The sequence below is a fragment of the Syngnathus scovelli genome, chromosome 5 (assembly GCF_024217435.2).
Source record: "Syngnathus scovelli strain Florida chromosome 5, RoL_Ssco_1.2, whole genome shotgun sequence".
NCBI classification, from domain to species: domain Eukaryota; kingdom Metazoa; phylum Chordata; class Actinopteri; order Syngnathiformes; family Syngnathidae; genus Syngnathus; species Syngnathus scovelli.
The window spans coordinates 5540959-5558637 of NC_090851.1; the positions used below are offsets into that span (position 1 = coordinate 5540959).

General features: G+C 40.3%; 2 protein-coding genes across 18 annotated transcripts in view; one reads left to right on the forward strand and one right to left on the reverse strand.

Annotated features, from left to right (window-relative positions):
• Positions 1 to 5563, reverse strand: part of LOC125969607 (multiple PDZ domain protein) — a 30851-nt gene extending 25288 nt beyond the window's left edge. For 3 of the 4 annotated variants that reach the window (XM_049721858.2, XM_049721857.2, XM_049721856.2), the window contains exons 1-7: positions 4548 to 4850; positions 3594 to 3693; positions 2699 to 2865; positions 1500 to 1709; positions 1207 to 1275; positions 967 to 1089; positions 135 to 218 (exon numbers count right to left, since the gene is read on the reverse strand). In XM_049721858.2, the coding sequence (XP_049577815.1) occupies positions 135 to 218; positions 967 to 1089; positions 1207 to 1275; positions 1500 to 1709; positions 2699 to 2865; positions 3594 to 3678 (738 nt within the window). In that variant the 5' untranslated portion in view covers positions 3679 to 3693; positions 4548 to 4850. Of the gene's footprint in view, positions 1 to 134; positions 219 to 966; positions 1090 to 1206; positions 1276 to 1499; positions 1710 to 2698; positions 2866 to 3593; positions 3694 to 4547; positions 4851 to 5198 lie in introns of those variants that run through there. The other variant, XM_049721855.2, reaches the window with a different exon arrangement.
• Positions 5564 to 5875: 312 nt separating this feature from the next.
• Positions 5876 to 17679, forward strand: part of adgrl3.1 (adhesion G protein-coupled receptor L3.1) — a 114734-nt gene continuing 102930 nt past the window's right edge. For all 14 annotated transcript variants that reach the window (XM_049721860.2, XM_049721863.2, XM_049721864.2 and 11 more), the window contains exon 1: positions 5876 to 6352. The gene's annotated coding sequence lies outside the window, so the exon portion shown is untranslated. The remainder of the gene's footprint in view (positions 6353 to 17679) is intronic.

Below are 17679 nucleotides of genomic sequence, written 5' to 3' on the forward strand. Positions count from 1 at the left end.
ATCTATCTATCTATCTATCTATCTATCTATCTATCTATCTATCTATCTATCTATCTATCTATCTATCTATCTATCTATCTATCTATCTATCTATCTATCTATCTATCTATCTATCTATCTATCTATCTACTTACCTGCGCCACCTGCTCGCTGTTCATGCCAGCCAGATCGGTGTCACCGATGCGCAAAATCTGATCCCCGCTGCGCAGACGTTTATCCTTGGGGTGCCAAATTTTAATCACATCACATTTTTCTTTTAATCCATTAAAGGTGCTAGTGCTACAGTTAATTTGGGTAGCAAAGAACATTAGGTGAGAAAACCACGACACTCAAGGAGAAGTAGGAAGCGGCAGAAGGGTTGCTTAAATTAGCTCGAACAACATTGTAACTGGCTGCATCAAAATCTTACATTCATTTGCCTGGTCTTAATTGGTGAGTTTTAGAGGCTTTTTACTGGCACAGTGGGACAGTACTTAGCATTGTCACCCCGCAGCATGGAAACTCTTTAAGTGAGTCTTTTAAGGGAAAAGAAAATGGTGGGGCTCCAGCTAATTAGCTTGGCTGAACATTGTAGTTGCAAAACTAGTGTCATTTCTCTTCGTGTCTTATCGGCTTTTTAAACTTTTCAGTTTTCCATTGGTAATTTAGTGAATCGCATGAATAATACTGATCGGAGACTCTGCAATTCCGTCTTACAGATGCGGGAACCGTATTTCAATGACAGCACTGAGAGTTCCTGGTCACATTAAATGTGTACGTGATAATTTGTTACTAGACAACTGTAGTAGGGCTCAACCATATCTGTCCCAATGGCCAAGAAAAAAACAGCACAGCAGTGACTAACAAACTGTAACAAATCTTGACAAAATTCTGAGAATAGATCGTCGCAAGAAAAATTTGAAGTTGTCATGTCCCAACACATCTGGCGAACTTGCAATCAAAACATTTAAATGATTTTCAAATGACCTGTCCAGCTGCTCCTCCAGGAAGTATGGTCTTGACCATCACTCCTGTGCTCCGTCCTCCGATGATGCCAAAGCCAAGACCCTTCCCATCATTGGTCAGTTCGATGATCTCCAGGTGACGCCTCTAATATAAAAGACCAATAACCAAAAGTCGGTTAATAAATAAATAATAATTAAATAAATAAACAAACGAAAATAAATCAATAGGTGGATGGAAAGAGAGAGATTGTGTTTTGTTTACCTCATGTGCAATTGCTGCCAGATTCCTCCCCATAGACATGGTTCTAGATATTCGAGGTGGTGTGCAGTACTAAAAGAAATGACAAAGAAACCCGAAGTGACATCAAGTAAGCCGAGCTCCACCACGCCGGTTTATACCCAGGAAAGCCTGTGTCATCTGAAGCAATATTCTCGAACAAATTGACATTTTTGAAAAGGCAATGTGCTTCATCTTTTTATTGAGCCAGCGCCTTGGGAGTAAGTTGCTCCCATTACTATGAATAATCTCATGCTTGTGACTCATATCTGGCTTACCTGCGATTCGGTGTGAATGCAGTTATCTGAGAAGGACAAATCCTGCGAGTCCAGGGAGGAAACACTTCCGTCCCTGTGGAGTGACCTGTTGGATCTTTGGTTCTCGATGGCCCAAGTGTAGGAGTCGCTGTGGCTGAGCGTCTTAGCGTCCATCGCCACACCCTGCCACTTGCCACAGTTCATGGACACTGACTTGGAGAGACCCTTCCCCTAGTAGAATGGCAGAGGAGGGGAAAGTGAGGATGATTTTGAAAAGTAAGGTGTGATAGGGAAAGAACTGATAAACGAGAAGAGTTGATCGATGGAAGGCAGAAGGGGAAACATCGAGAGGGGAATGGATGAGGACGATAAGGAGATGGTGAAGGTGGAGACATTAATTGTAAGAAGCACCTATAGAGACAGACGGGAGTAGGATGATAGAAGGATGGAATTATTTGTCGTAAGGAGGGGACTCTTTCTTGATTTAGCCATTCAATGACGGAAAGTATCGTTGAATCGGTGTTAGGCAACAGAAAAAATGAAAAAGAGGTTTATCATGGTCAAGTAAGATCCTGCATTGCAAAAAGTACAGAGTCACTATTTGTTTTGCATTAAGTACATCATTAATCGTGTATACAGGTTTTTATAATGTTGTTGTTTTTTTTTTTGGGGGGGGGGGTTACATTTTTGTTGTATTAATTGGAACTGATAGTAGATGTTCCTTTGGTCCAATTTTGTATAGGTCATCACATCTCCTGAGAGTTAACTGAAAGCTGTGCCATGTTACTTTTTTAACGTAATAACGCTTGTCTTGGTCTTATGGTGTTAGACTATTAAGGCTTAATCACACTTGCCAAGTCTTGATACACTGCCAAGCTACATAACCTTGATTATGTCACATCTTTCATTTGCTAACTGGCCAGTATGGGTGTGAATAACTATTTTCCACAGCTCACACTCAAACAAGAATTGTAGGCAAAACTTCTATATGATTATTTCAAACTCCTTGACATTACATAGAGTAAAACCACGTCTTCTTTCACCCCTTCTTCTCACTCCCTCTCTCTGTCTCCAGGCTTTAGTGGTAAGCCAAGGTAAGCTGATTACTCATCCGGTTTGCTTCCTGCATTCAGTATTTTGGGAATCATTCCAGCTTCTTTCCCATTCAATGTACACCAAACACCCCCTCACACACACACACACTTGAGCTCGTGCGCTACCTTGGCTGGGGGCTTCCGCTGAGCCTTCTGTAAGGTGAGAATATGAAGAAAGAGGGGGCTCCGTAGAACCGTCTTCAGCAGGCTGAGTTTCTCCTGAGCAGGGACCTCCCCTCGCTCTTTCAGTTTGGCTTGAAGTCGCTCCACAGCTTCCAAGGCACGCTGAGTATCTGCACAGAAAGTCTACATCATTAATTTGTCTGTCATTCAGCTACAAGGTTTCTCTTGGATGACTTTGCATTTACCCCTAGAGCTTTAATTCTCATATCTAGCATATTTTAGTTGCATAAATGATCTGCCCTTTATACTCATCAGTATTGAAATCCAAATGCTGCAAATGTACAATTGTGAAACTGACAAAAAATGATCACGAGAAATGAGTCTTAAGAGGTTGAACGATCGTCAAATTCACATCCATTCAAGTTGTGACCCCTACCTGACTAGAGCTCATTTCAAGGTAGCATATTTTAATTGCATATGTAAATAGTCTGCCTTTTATATTACCTTTATTTTCAGACTATAAGCCGCTACTTTTTTCTTAAATTGTAAACCCTGAATCACGAATTTTATCTGGTGCGGTTTATAGTCTGGTGCGGCTTATAGTCCGAAAATTATGGTAATCAGTATTAAAATCCAAATGCTGCAAAGGTACAATTGTGAAACTGCCAAAAAATGCAAAACCATGGAAGCTTGCATGGGGTCAAGTTGTCCCGCTGTATTAGGTGAGGAAGTAGCTAATGACACAAGTTCAGTAATTACACATGGCAGAAGATTAAAATGCTGTAAACTCTTCACAACAAAGTTGGGGTGCATCTTCATTGTACTAGTGCAACCTTGCCTGTAAATAAGTATACAATTCGGCATGTGTGTCTGGTCTGGAAGTCTTTAATGTACTTACCCATGATCTCCATCATAGATTTGCTTGGTTGAGCACTTTCTTGGTGACTTTGCGTCTCAGTTAAATGCCATTTTCTTTCTGGCATCCAAGATTTCAACACCTACAAAGAATAAATACTTTTATCACTTTATCTGTGGAATACTTGTTAAGTATCTTATAGAAATTAATTGCAACTGCACATAGAAACATCTTCCAATCATAATTGAAGAAATGTGCTCAATATGCATTCCACATCTGCTCTGCAACACACTTCATTTTCTTCACCATTGTCTTTCTTTTTTTTTTTTTTAAACAAGCGAATGGCTTGTCAACTAATGCTCTTTAGCGGGATTTAAATCTCCAAACGGGTTTACCGGCCCCCGATGGTAATTAATTGCGACATACAGCCTCTCTATCAGCCTACTGTACATTGGTTGGTCTCCACATTATTACATTTTGAACAACGCAAACCAATATGTCACAATCACGCTCATTTTTGAGACAACCAAATGTTTATTGGTGGTGGTGTCTCAGTTACATGATCAAATTTGACTGAAGCAGTTCTTTTTGATCTTAGGAACATTTTTGAATCAATAACATAAATCTGATAATAATGTGCAACCCCCTCCCCCACATAACCAATATTGTGTAGCATTATCATCTTATATGAAGCCAAAATTTGAAATAAAGCTCTTTTATTGAATTTGAACGGATGTGTATAATGAGTCCATTGAATGTATACTGCAAAAATGGTTTCCGTTGGCAATGACAAGGTCTCATTGAAAAGCTAATTAGTGTGGCAACAGATAAGTGCGTCGCAGCGTCCTTCACGGTTTATTCCGAACTTATTTTCTCTTAATAAGGCGATGCAGACTAGACAACATCAATATGAACATCATTTAGACTAATCAATTATGCACGTTAGCTATTAATTTGACATGACATATACAGACAGCATCTAGTTCCGTCCATTACCGTGACGAGCAGACGGTCATCACAGACGCTCCGTAAAGATCCATGGACACACACCGGGGGACGCGCAACAGGTCCCGGATGTACTGTGGACGCTCACCGCTTCCTCTGGTTCACTGCAAGACGCCAGAAAATACACGCACCGAAAAAAACAAAGTTTCCATAACAAGTGACAGTACAATGGCACACGACCTGCTGATCAAAGAAGCAAGTGTAATTTATTCTGCAGCCCTCTTTGACAGGACGCCAGTGCGCATGTCGGCCGCTGATCCTCTACCCTGACATTCACCGGACACAACATTAAGTACACCTTGCAGTTGAGTTTTCAGCATACTAGTTGTGAAGGGGGGAAAAAAGGACGTTTTAGAGTAAAAGCACTTTTCCTATATATACAGAAAAAAAATGTCCTCCAAGTAATTACTTGAGCAAGACTAATTCAATGAAAGACTGACCAAGAAAAGGGAGTAACTTATGATTTATTATCTTCTTCAATAACAGAATGAAAGTTATAATAAAGGCAAAATAAAATGGCAATCTGCAAATTAGATTTTTGACCAACAATATATCATTTTGACTACAAATAATAATAAATGAATGACAACTTTAACCAGAAGAAATAGTCTTAAATTTTGTGAAAACGGCAACATGTTTTACCATCGGTATCTACCATCCATCCGCCCGTCCGTCCGTCCGTCCATCCATCCATCCAATCGCCGGTTCGTCCGTCCGTCCGTCCAGCCATCCATCCATCCAACCAATCAACCGCCCGTCCGTCCGTCCATCTAATTGGTTAGACAATAAGTAAACGTGCAAGCAAATTGAAACTAGATTATCGTTGTTCCAGTTACAGAACGATATTTGTGAAATTTTTCCAGGTGCGCCATTAGATTTTTTTTTGTAATGAAACGTGAACTTTGACAAAAAACACTTGGCAAACAAGTTAGGAATATCAACAGAGTACAACACAAACGAACACAACTTCTTTACACAAGGTCATTTGAGTTTTGCAGAGGGAAATTCGGTTTCTGCTCAAGTTTCAACCCCTTCCCAATGTATTTGTGTGTTTACACACGGTAGGTGGAGCCCTAACTCTAGACATCTCGGAATCCAATCCAGTTCCGTGTTTTCCACCAGATAACCCACTTGATCGAGCTACTCTTCTCTCCTGGCGCTTTCTTTCTGCGTGCATCCCCTTGGCAGAAATCATCACCACCTTCCCATCCCTCCTAAAACAAGCCACCCACCCATCCTCGCGCTCACCCCCGCCCACCTTGCCACACGAGCCTCATGTCGCCGGGCTGCACGCGCTTATCCACCGTGCAGCGTCCACTTGGCTCCTGCAAAAAAACAAAACAAAACCGGTTTGTCATAGCTGATCCTTTGCAACTGACTTGACCGCACTGTTTTGGCGCTCGTGGAGAAAAGTCAGTGAAGGCGATAAAGGCGTCTAGGGGAGATAACGAGGGATAGAGAGGAGAGAGAAAGAGAGGGAGGGAGGGAGGGAGAACGGGAGGAGACAGGCGGCAAGAAATACGCCTCTATCCTCCTTCCCCTGCACACTCCAGCGGACTTCCATCCGTCCATCCTCTCGCGTGCCTCCGGATACCAAGCACACTACCTTACCTGCCGCTTTGCAAAATATTCCCCTCATTTTTGAAATTTCATTTCCTTCCCTATTTGAACAGAAGCGCCGGAGTCAAGTGCGGTCATTTCTCATCTATTTGCAAAAAAGGACTGTACGATAGCGGGCTTAATTTCGCTTCTACTGTGCACGGGATGTGTACTGTATATATGCTCCTACTGACACGGTAAGCCTTTCTTTTACTTCTTTCTCTCCATATCAACCTGTGTCTATGCAAATGGCATGGCAACCCGGACTTGCTCATGGGAATGTGGCCTGCAAGGCAACACTTGACCGGTCCCGTTAGATGCGTTAGTGTAATGCAATGTAAAGGCGCTATACGGTATCGCCATCCCGCAATCTTGCGTGGCTGGCTGCATGGGCGTCAAATACAAGCTTGCAAAAAACTAAGCAATTTAATCACATTATAGTATTCCCGTAGAGGATAGAGCCTGTACATTATTATTCTGTTCCGCATGTGTCTGCCTCACTGCAGGGTGCTCTGTGGCGTGATGGATGACAGGCAGTCTTCATCTTCTCAGCATTTCACCCATGTTAGCATGCTGTCATTTGGATATATTGGAATGCGATAAGTCTGCTTTTTTTGGTGTGCGCACTAGTCTTAAAATCCCGAGTCAATGCAGCCACTCTGTAATCAAAGCAAGAACCAGCAGGCCAGCGCACACAGGGAGATGTCAATCATGCGGGTTCAAGAGTGAAAGCTATTGCTCTTATTTACTGTGGAAGCGCCTTGGGTTGTAAATGACCTTGATGAAAACTACCAAAGGTGGCACAGTCATTTCCTGTTAAGGTGCTCTTTGTCATCCACATGAAATACAATAACAAGCGTTTATGCCTCATTGTTGCTGTGTTATCAGGAGCACTTCCTGTCAGAAAATGTGGATTGGAAAGCAAGTACACCCTTGTATGACCCTTACTGGAAATTTGTCCTCAGTGTGAGCTGAAGTGATTTTTGTCCTTTTTTTTTGTTTTGCACTGACCCTTGTGAGTCACTGGGGATCCGCACTCAGCATCCAAATGGCTCTCAGCTTGGACATAGTGTGCAAATTCTTTGTGTGTGTTACAAAGGTAGTGTAGATGCAAGCAACAAGGCTGGTGACAATGTGTTGACGCATCTGTCATTGCAACAGCTTAAAAGGAATACAAGAGTCAGGTGAGCCACGCCGGCGGGGAAATGGTCAGTGCAGTTACTTGTCTTTTTTGGACTTATTCGCTGCAGCTTCTTTATCTTTTTTTTGGTAACCATGTAGATTTGCTTCACCGACATTCTGGTGGCATCTGTTGTAGCGTCCGTCTCGGAGGACATAATTATGTTTGGGGATGACATAAATATCAGTAAAACATCTGTCAGCAGCACATCTGTTAAAGTCAAAGTGATCTTACAGTGCATTGCATTCATTCATCCATAATTCCTGTTTTGTATGCGATCTTACTAAATCTTCCCGAGAAAAATCTTTTCTATCATACATCTATCCGTTTGGGCAAATTTAATATTTTATAAATTTATTGAATGACAATTAGCATTAGCAATTCATATTCATATCCATGCATGTAAAAAATAAAATATCTTAAAGTCCTTCTTTGCTGTTCAATGCTTTGGTGGTGGACATACAAAGACAATGTACGTCCGTGATGGTTAGTTTGGTAAACACAGTGGGTACAATAATGCATTTTTCAAAACCGGAAAGGATGGAGCCGTATTTCGGCAGCGAGGGAGATAATGTGGAAAAAAGCCATTCATGCGAGAGAAAGATGCATTCTTCCACATTATGACAACAGGATGTTACGTCCCAGTATGTTTGTCTCCCCCCTTTATCACACAGAATTGACCCCCTCGGCTTCATAATCAAATACGGAACAATCTCTAAAACATCTGCCTATAATTTGTTCACATTGTACAAAGGTCTACTGTATTTTCCCGAGATTAAGACTATCTGTTGTAATCAAGCTAAGGTAATGTGGTTTTATTCTATCCATAAAATTGCTTGAACAAAAACAACTTGGAGCTCTTCAAAATTTATTTCCATGCCAGTGTCATATGAAGTAACATCCCAATTTCTTGACTCTATACTAGTTGTCTGAATAGACAGCACATCTCCATTTTGCTATAATTGATGCAAGTCATGTTTAAAAAAACATTACATTTTGCACAACTGACACATGGTCGATTAATGAATTGATCAATGTTGCCCATCCCGAGTGAGCCAGCTGATCCAATAGTTTCTTTTTGTCTGTTTTCTGATATGCGATGCTTTCTGCACGAAAACCGATTAAATTATATATGCTTACGTCGTGGCGGCATGGTTTCATACCTCAGACTGGGTCGGGATCTTTTATTCATCAATCGATCCACTCAAGCAACACACCTCAGAGACTTTCCAAATCAAATATATTTGATTGATCTGGTAAATATGAATAAATCTAGGTAACTGTCACACCTGCATATTTGTAGAATTTTTTGGATACAAATGTTATTTTTCATTGAAGTGTATTAAAAAACTACTTTTCATGATTATTGGTCATTTAATCAATTCTTCTTTTTTTATTTGGTACTGTTTTATGACGTCTCAAGGGAGAGATGATTCTGCATTCACCCACCTGATTCAGTTAATGACTCAATCACTGTTTTCTAAAATCTTATTTTGATTAAAAAAATAAAGTTTGCTTTCAGAGAATAATTACAATTGAGAGTCTGGAATCAGACACATGTAGGAGAAACAATGGCCCTGAATGATTAGTCATTTATTATTAAAATTGTTGGTGATTTGATAACCGATTAGCTCTCAATTAATCAATTAATTTTGACTCCTCTAATTACAGCAACTGTTGTGTTATTTTTATTTTGTCATCCTCATCCTGAAACTCATACCTTTACTTCCATCTTTTTTTTTTCTTTTACCGACAGGCTTAGCAAGCATCTGTGCCATATCGGACATGAATGCATGCTAGCGCCCATCTTAGGTCAAAGGGGGCAACGGCGATGTGTTGTATGAAAAGCACTCGGTGTAAAATACCCGGCAATGCACCAAATAGTCAAACAAGCAAGCACATTCAGCAAGAATTGCTTTTCTTCCCGTTGGTCTGAACGTCCTTCTTTAATTAGGTCACTAATTCATTTTACTTGTTGTGATTCACAATGCAGATGGAGCTGCTTGTTGGGGGAAGTGTGCAAATGATGATGGTTGTGCACATTCAGAGTGTTCCACTTCATTGGCTAATGGCTTTGTTTGTTTCAGAGCTGTTAACGCTGCACAATATTTGGTTAGGAATGTGGAGAGTGATATGACAATATTAAATCCGCTAATAGAAGCACCGTGTGATTTGAATAAGGGATTCATCGTCATGCGCTTGGTGGGCTCACCCAAACTCAAAGTAAACCTTTCTGTCGAAAGGATTTAGATACACTAAGATATGAGGTGCAGGCTTCATTTATACTGACGCTGATGACTCAGTTTCAAACAGACTTAATCAACGGAGTTAAATTGAATTTACAAAGTAATACGTGTGATAAATGAGATGAGCTTTTGTTGATTGGACAATATTGGGTCACCGGGTCACCTGTATGGTAGCAGGACAATATTGGAAAGTTGTTTTTAAATGTGGGCAATGGCCATTTTTAACATTTCTGAACATTAAAGGCCCTGTTTTTGTGGTCAGCTCAATTGAAGCGCATCTCGTGGGCTTTGCATGCTGGACAGAAGTGCTGGAACTGAGTATGGACCGCTTCTATCTGGGATTTTAGATGTAGATAATCTGATACTCTTTTTTTGTTGTTGTTGGAGCAATATCAATATCAGATTGTATAGGTTTAAAATGTATTACACTTATCTCAATTATTATTATTATTATTATCATTATTATCATTGTTATCATCATTATCATCATTATTATCATTATTATCATAATTATCATAATTATCATAATTATCATTATTATTATTGGTAGCAATAGTATGAGAATTCCTTTGTTTGCATATGCCTAATTTACAGCTTAATCTAAAAGTCAGTCCTGCAACTCCATAAACATACCAGACGTGCCAAATACTACAAAAACACGAATTTCTTCACAGTAGTTTGAAACTTAGCAGTTAATTTAAGTTTTTTGCTTTGTGAACAGAGCAATCTTTGTAGAACAGAGAATCCAATCAAAATATGTTTCCTGTTGGAAATAATGGAGGCAGTACGGTGATGTATCTCCCTGAAAGTTGAGAAGTTTTGAGATTGACGTGTTAATGTGTACTATTAAGCGACAGAATATTTGAATACATAAAAGAGGTGCTCATGCTCAGAATCAAGAAACTGATTTTAAAGAAGCATGAAGCAAGCACAAGACCATATTTAGGGCGACCTGCATCCGCCATATGTTTTCTCACCGCAGAAACTGTAAAAAGTGTTGGGTGGGGCCTGACTCTGGACCAGAATCCAAGCTTGACGCAATAATTTGGTGACAGCCTTCAACCTCGATGTACTACGCGAGTGCGTCAAAGCGACAACTCAAAATGAAATTTAAGGAAAGTGAGAGAAATGCTGCCGTGCAGTTTGTCACGCTCCATTTTGCGCTTCTTCTTCTTCTTCATCTTTTGTTCGCTTCACATTGTCGTCAAATTCCAGAGTCTGGAATTTTGATATAAGCATAACATCATTCTGATATTGCGTGCATCACAACAGCCCTGCAGTGGAACCAATAATGGAAGGTTTGCATGTAAATTTAAATCCTCTGGCCAGCTTTTGAGTCTGCTTATAGATGCTGGATGTGACACAAACTGGATGTGACAAGAGTGGAAACTTAAAGTGAGCCAACAGCAGAATGTTAGGGGCACATTATACAAGAGTGGCTCATGAATAGCCTATAATAAACCAGGTAGTGCTGATGATTAAGGGGTCTAAAATCAGGCATCAAAAGTCGATGAAACTATCTTGCAAGTGTTAAGTGGGTATTAAATTTAACACCACCCAGCAACATGAGTGCTGCACAAGGTCTGCACATGTGCTTTCACGAGACCTCTTTCCAATTATTTTTACAGTTGTATACTAGGTAAAATGTTATTTGGAAAATTGTTTGTACTGTTATTCAAGTTTTATTGAGGGCAACCGGTTGACCGTGGAATGGAGTATACGCTTTACATTATTTCCGATGGGAAAGTCCCGACAATCAGTTTCAGGAAATGGATTGTTTTCAGTCACAGTCAGAGGCTGTTTGGGTACTGGATTCGGGAGCAAAGGTTAAATGTTTTTGCACTAAAGGATTTTGGTGCAAGGGCAAATTATTCTTATTGCACTTGTTGAACTGAAAAAAAAAATAAAAAATAATAATAATTACAAAACACAACACATGATTAAATGTTCTGAATGACAGATGAAAAAAGCACAGCGGGATTGTTTTGAGCTTGAAAAAGATCAAATAAATCAATGAGAAGATAACTAGTCCTATCTCAAGCTTTATTTTATTAGGCAGGGGGTTGCTCGAGTTTCTAAGTCCAATGCGTTGACAAAGAACCTTGGGGCTGATTTCCACAAAATGACTTTTATCAAGAATCTCTTCAATCTGCACTTCCTCAGCTAATTTATGCGTGTCGAGATAAACGTTTCAGTGTCAGAGACAAAACAGGCGAAGGTTGATTTCCGCTCATTGAGACAACAAACATTTTTTGCATAACTAAATGGTTACCTTGGATTAACTCAATTTTATCGTGGGCTTCCCTCAGAGGGCCATTATGACAATGATACCAAATGAATGTTTAATCGTCACATCAAATAGATGGATTACTAGTTTTGAAATCAGAACTAATGTTTTCTTCAGTTATTCTTCAAATTACTGTAAAAAGGGTAAACAATTCTTACAAAATATCAACATTATTATTTATTACACATGATGGGCCGCATCTGGCCCCTGGGCCTTGAGTTTGACACCTATGTCTTAAACTGCAACACCAACATCTTGGTACCATTATATGAGAAGGAGGAAGACTGGATTTCAAAGTCTCAATTCCTAATGCGTGAACCCCACTTTAACCTAATTCAGAAGCCCCCTTTTCAAACCCTGAACGACATCTCTATGCTGTATTGAATTAATGAGGCCAAATCCTCGACGGTCTTCTTCACCCAGCCAAAGCACTCGGTCATGTGTTAACACATCCTTCCTTCGAGCATCCATTACCCGTCAAAGAATTACTGCGCCTCCTTGGATTTCCACCTCGGACTAGTGACAACTCACTTCTCTCCGCACGTGTGAAGCTGGCCGCGTCTATAATTCAACCCCATTAGTAGTTCACTCAGCGTGAGGGCAGGACGTCGCTACTTTGCAACGTGATTAGACGTCTGCTTGGCTAAAAGGGGGCAGGAGTGGGGGGAGCGGGACTCAGTAGCCGGTTTTATAATCTCAGGGCTCTGACCGCCTCATTGCAGCCATGGCCTTGACAAGACCGACCCCGAAGTGAAAGATATCTTCGTCAGCATAAATTGTACAACTGTTGGGAAGCTTGGAAAAAAACATTCCATCTTTTGGGATGTTTGGAACGAATGTCAACTGTTGGCCGGACTCTTGCCGTCTCCTAGTGGAGCTGTGTGTATACAAGTACGTGTGTGTGTGTGTGTGTGTGTGTGTGTGTGTGTGTGTGTGTGTGTGTGCACAAGTGCTTGTGATACATGTCGTAATCCTGCTCAATGGTTGTATTGTTCAGCAGGAAACTGTAATCGCACTGTTAAACAACATCTGTGGGGATGCATTGGCCAATCAACTGTAAGTATTGATGTTTTGCTGGACAAACAAAAGATGATATTTAAGACACTGACACTGATTTCAATGTAGTAATTATGATGAATAAGGATGTAATCAAATTCACATAAAATAGATTAAGTAGAATTTTCATGCCAAAATACGTATGTAATTCCACTGAGAGCAGTGCTATAGTAGAAAATAAGTTTTTTTTCTTATTAACATTATTAGTTTAACAATACTAATAAAATCCTCAATAAAGATAAACAAAAATTATAAACAGTGATTACTATTAACAATTGTGTATTAAAATAGGTGCTGTGTGTTGCAAAAATGTTTTTTTTATGCAATGGTGGTAGGGAATAATAGCAGAAAGACGGCGACTATTCAGCCTTGATGCTTTTTAATTTATTAAATTATGCTAAATTCCAATAAGGGCGAAGTCATCTTGCATTTATTTTTCATGTTAATCCTGTTTCATTCAGAGAATAGTTCTCAAATTATTACCATGCCTCAAATAGTCCTTAAACAACATTTTTTACCTTTTTTTGTCTATTCACATCAGTAAACAAAGCCTTTTTGACTAAACCGTCTCACTCGCGCAGAAGTTATCTAGCCATTTACCATAAATGTCTTTTTCAATCTCCTCTTTTTCTCACTGTCCTTCTGGCCTCACTCTTTTTCTTCCTTAACAGTCACTGCTCAATAGAATTACACACACATGCATGCCTTTCCTTTTACAGATACACCATCCACACATCAACGGGCGTAGATCAATTTCCGTCACACTACAGACGTGGCTAGCAACTGTACATACACACACATACGGGCACACAAAGCCACGTGGGAGCTGAATGAGTGGACAAGACCAGAGTGATTGTAAGACGCCAACTCAAAAGGTCTGATGATTATTTTTGTCTCTGCCGGAAATCATTTACAACAGCACTTACGGCTCCCCTCTTCCCCAGTTGAGTCAATTTACACTGCGTGTGTGTGTTTTGCTCGCGTCTTTGGTTCATGGCCGCAGTATTGATGTGGGAAATTCCGAGTCGCGTCCCTCCGCCGTTCGACAATCGCATGCTTAGGAGGCCCCCTTTGCTTAGCTTTGAAATGAGTCATCCACAATGTGATGCAACACAGCAGAGCAGATTTGAATTATGGGGCAATGAACAATGAGGTCACGGCAGGGCTGTGGGCATAAATCTCTTGGTGCCGTGTTGTAAAAACAGCGTCTCTTATCAATGGAAGGAACAAGAGTCGAAAATACAGCATTGTTTTGGCAATACTGCAAATAAAGACGTGCGATTCCAGATAATGGATGTTGTAGTTCGGAAAATACAGCATTGTTTTGGCAATACTGCAAATAAAGACGTGCGATTCCAGATAATGGATGTTGTAGAATAGATTTTGTAATGCCACCACGTAATTGTGCTAATTTTGCCTTCTAGTTTTTTCTTCTTGCTGCAGATATTCTTGAGCTAAAGTTCTTCCACCTTGATTGCAAACTGCTGCAATGGCATTCTCAGTGTTCACATGCCTCCTGTGTATCCACCCAAATGCATCCTCTGATATTTTCCGTGTCTTTTTCCTTCTTCAGCAAATAGTCCACAATCAGGGCCTGATGTAATACCATCATCCCCAGGCTCCTCTTAAATTTCCTGCTTACTGGGCTTTTATTCTAACTGCATTACGTACGTACGTCGTCTTTCTCTCGGTACATCTGTTTCTTTTTAGATGCAAAAAAAAAATCAAACTTAGCTTGATGTCATTTAAAAGTAAATTGGAGAAAATAACAATATACGTATGTCATTTATTCGCTAGTGGATGGTGGCACTGCTGAGATGGAAATCGACATGGCGACGTTTCCATTCCCTGCCTTTTGAGAGGGAGAACATGCGCCAGGGAGTATTGATCTGAAGCTTACTTGATGGTGTGCCGTGATTGGGCGAGGATGTGGTGGAGGGCCAGGCGGTCACGCTCGATGGAACACCGATATTATCAGATGCAGTCATGATCAATGCTTTGATCATCATTTGTGTTGTTTTCTTTTCGCCCCTTGAGCTCTTGCGATTGTGTGAAGTATAAAAATACCGCCTTGTTGGGCCTTAAGTTAAATCCCCTTAGACTAGCTGGTGAATAACTATGCAGAGATCTGTGGTTAAATCAGCGAGGTTACTTTTAGCAGCACGTGACGTTAAAACAAGCACAACGGTCTCGTATCAGCTGAGGACAGGACAGTCATCGGAGATAAAATCAAGCATGGCCCTTTACATGGGACATAGCATGTCACGTTCCCTCCAACGCATCTTCTGCTTCGCACAATATAATCATTTACCCCACCTGAGTGTTTTACTTAAAGTGGTGCGATAGTGTCACGCCAAGACTGATGAGCACCGCTGTGGCCTGCGAGCCAAGCACTACCTCACATGGACCATGTGCATGCTAACCATGTGAGAAATTGCATACATGCTTATCACACCCCGAGCCTCGGGATTGGCTCGTTGTTCAGCACTATGTAGGATGGATGACACGGCATCCATCACATGCTTCAAAAGGGAACTGGACCAGTAACTTCCTTGGGGAGGAGGTGCACTGAAATAGCCTTCGATATATTAGATTTTAAAAGGGCTTTGTGTATATAGTAGTAAAATAAATGTATTTTAGCTATTGGGACTGAGAATATTGTGGTCTACTCTACGTAGCTTGTTTTCGGAAGACTTTCGGGACTGTTTTCATTTATCCAAAGAACATTTGAGGTCAAAGGCCTGGCTTTGACATCTAGTTCATCAAAAATAACCCTTCCAAAATTATAATCTTTTAAGTGATCATTCATAATTTTGTCAATTATGTGGAATTGATTGTTGATTTACCCGGGGCAACTATCGAGTTAATGTTGGATGTTGAAATAAGAACTGCAATATCATTATTGAAAAAGGGAGCCGAACAACAGAGACAATCTGATTAAAATAACATCAAAACAATATGGAATTAATTTTCACTTCAGTCAATTAACTATTGTGAAATGGCCTTTCCTAATCTCAAAGGTGTTTGATGAGACTAAAGTCAGAGTTCTCAAGACAATAGTTAGTCATCCAAGTAAATGCAATCCACACAAGTTAACTAAAAGTGGAAGAAAGGAAATTCCAATTTGTATTTTATTTTAACTCTAATTGTTTTAAATGGAATTAATAAGATACACAGCAACTTCAAGTGATCCTCTGAATATGAATCTAGAGAAAATAGCGTTGGGGCTCAGAATTAGAGATTTGTTTCCAAACAGGTAAGTTGGAAGCATATAATTGTCCAAAATATCTTGGGAAGGTGGATGATTTCTTTGACCCCTGATAAATTCATTAATTGATTAAGAGGTGTGTCGCAATAGCGTTGCCCTGCCAGGGCTTGGATTGATTTGATTGTGCATGTGGGCATGTCTCATTGTTTGCTGCCGAGCGCTGTTGATTACAGTTCACCGACTCAGAATCACTGGACAAATCAAGCCTGTTTAGTTTAATCACTTACCTCCCTCGCTTGCTTTTTCTCTCTTTCACATATTTATGTGGCACACACCGACAAGTCTTTAATTTTACGCTTGGTTAGGCCACATATACACATTACTCTTCCATATTGCTTATCCTTAGCGTATCGGATCGTTCCAAGTCGAGGGGGAAAGTTGCGGCTTTCCAATAAATGGGACCACACCCTTCAAAGGAACGTACCGCATAAATCTGTAATTGGCATCCACACCAGTTCTGGTGTCTCACGCCGCAATCTGCTGTCAAAGGCGTAGTTACAAAGGGTGTTGTACATAAAACGCTATCATAAGTGTATCAAATCGTAATTACAAACAGCCGGCTTGTGAGTCATGGAGGCGACATGAGACTTCAGTAGAAGTGCCTCCAGGAATCGAACAAAAATAGTTTTACTGCCGACGAAAAAAGTTACCTTGAATTTTCTGTTTTGTTTCTTTTTACTGAATTATCTGTTGAAGCTCATTGAGTCAGTAATCTAACATTTCCAAATTGAGTAGAAAATAAATGTTTGTTTCAGGTTACCGCAAGCGGTTGCGTGTGCATGTGTGAATATAGACCGACACAATCTGTAAAATATTTGAGGTGATTCAGATCGTTTAGTTTCTGGATATGACCCATATCCAGATTGTTGCCACTTGAGAGCGAAAAATCTAAATGGTGTCACTCGAGCCACAGTCCAGGTGCCCTTGTTTACCGGTAAATGAAAACAGAGACTATTTGTTAGATGTTATTTTTCCCCCCGCCGCTTGCTGTCTGGCCAGTAATCGAAGAAAATGTTGAACCCGTTGACTTGTTTACTTTTTCTGGACCACAGGACTTTGACCTTTGGGAAAGCAAATGGGACCAATGGGAAAATTGAGACGATGTATCATCCTCACATTGGTTTGATTAAAGCAACTGACCTTTAGATTTATTATTGAGAAACCCTGGAGAAATGTATGTTTTAATCTTTCTTTCTACAGTAACTGTGCATGAAGGTTAAGGTTAGGGCAAGGTTGCGGTTATGAAAAAATAAATTGTTTTTAAAGTTAGAGTATATTGACTGCAAGTGTAGCAAAGAGACAAACAACAAACCCATCTGCCGTGCGATGGCCGCAGATGGAGGGTGAACGATGTCCTACATTGGCAATCAACTTTGGTCGTGTCGATGACAAAGACAAACAGATGTGTCTTGAAACAAAAAAGCGATTGTGGGAACTTCTTTGTTTGGAAACGTGAACAAATAGTTTTTTTTCTGGGAGCAAACTAA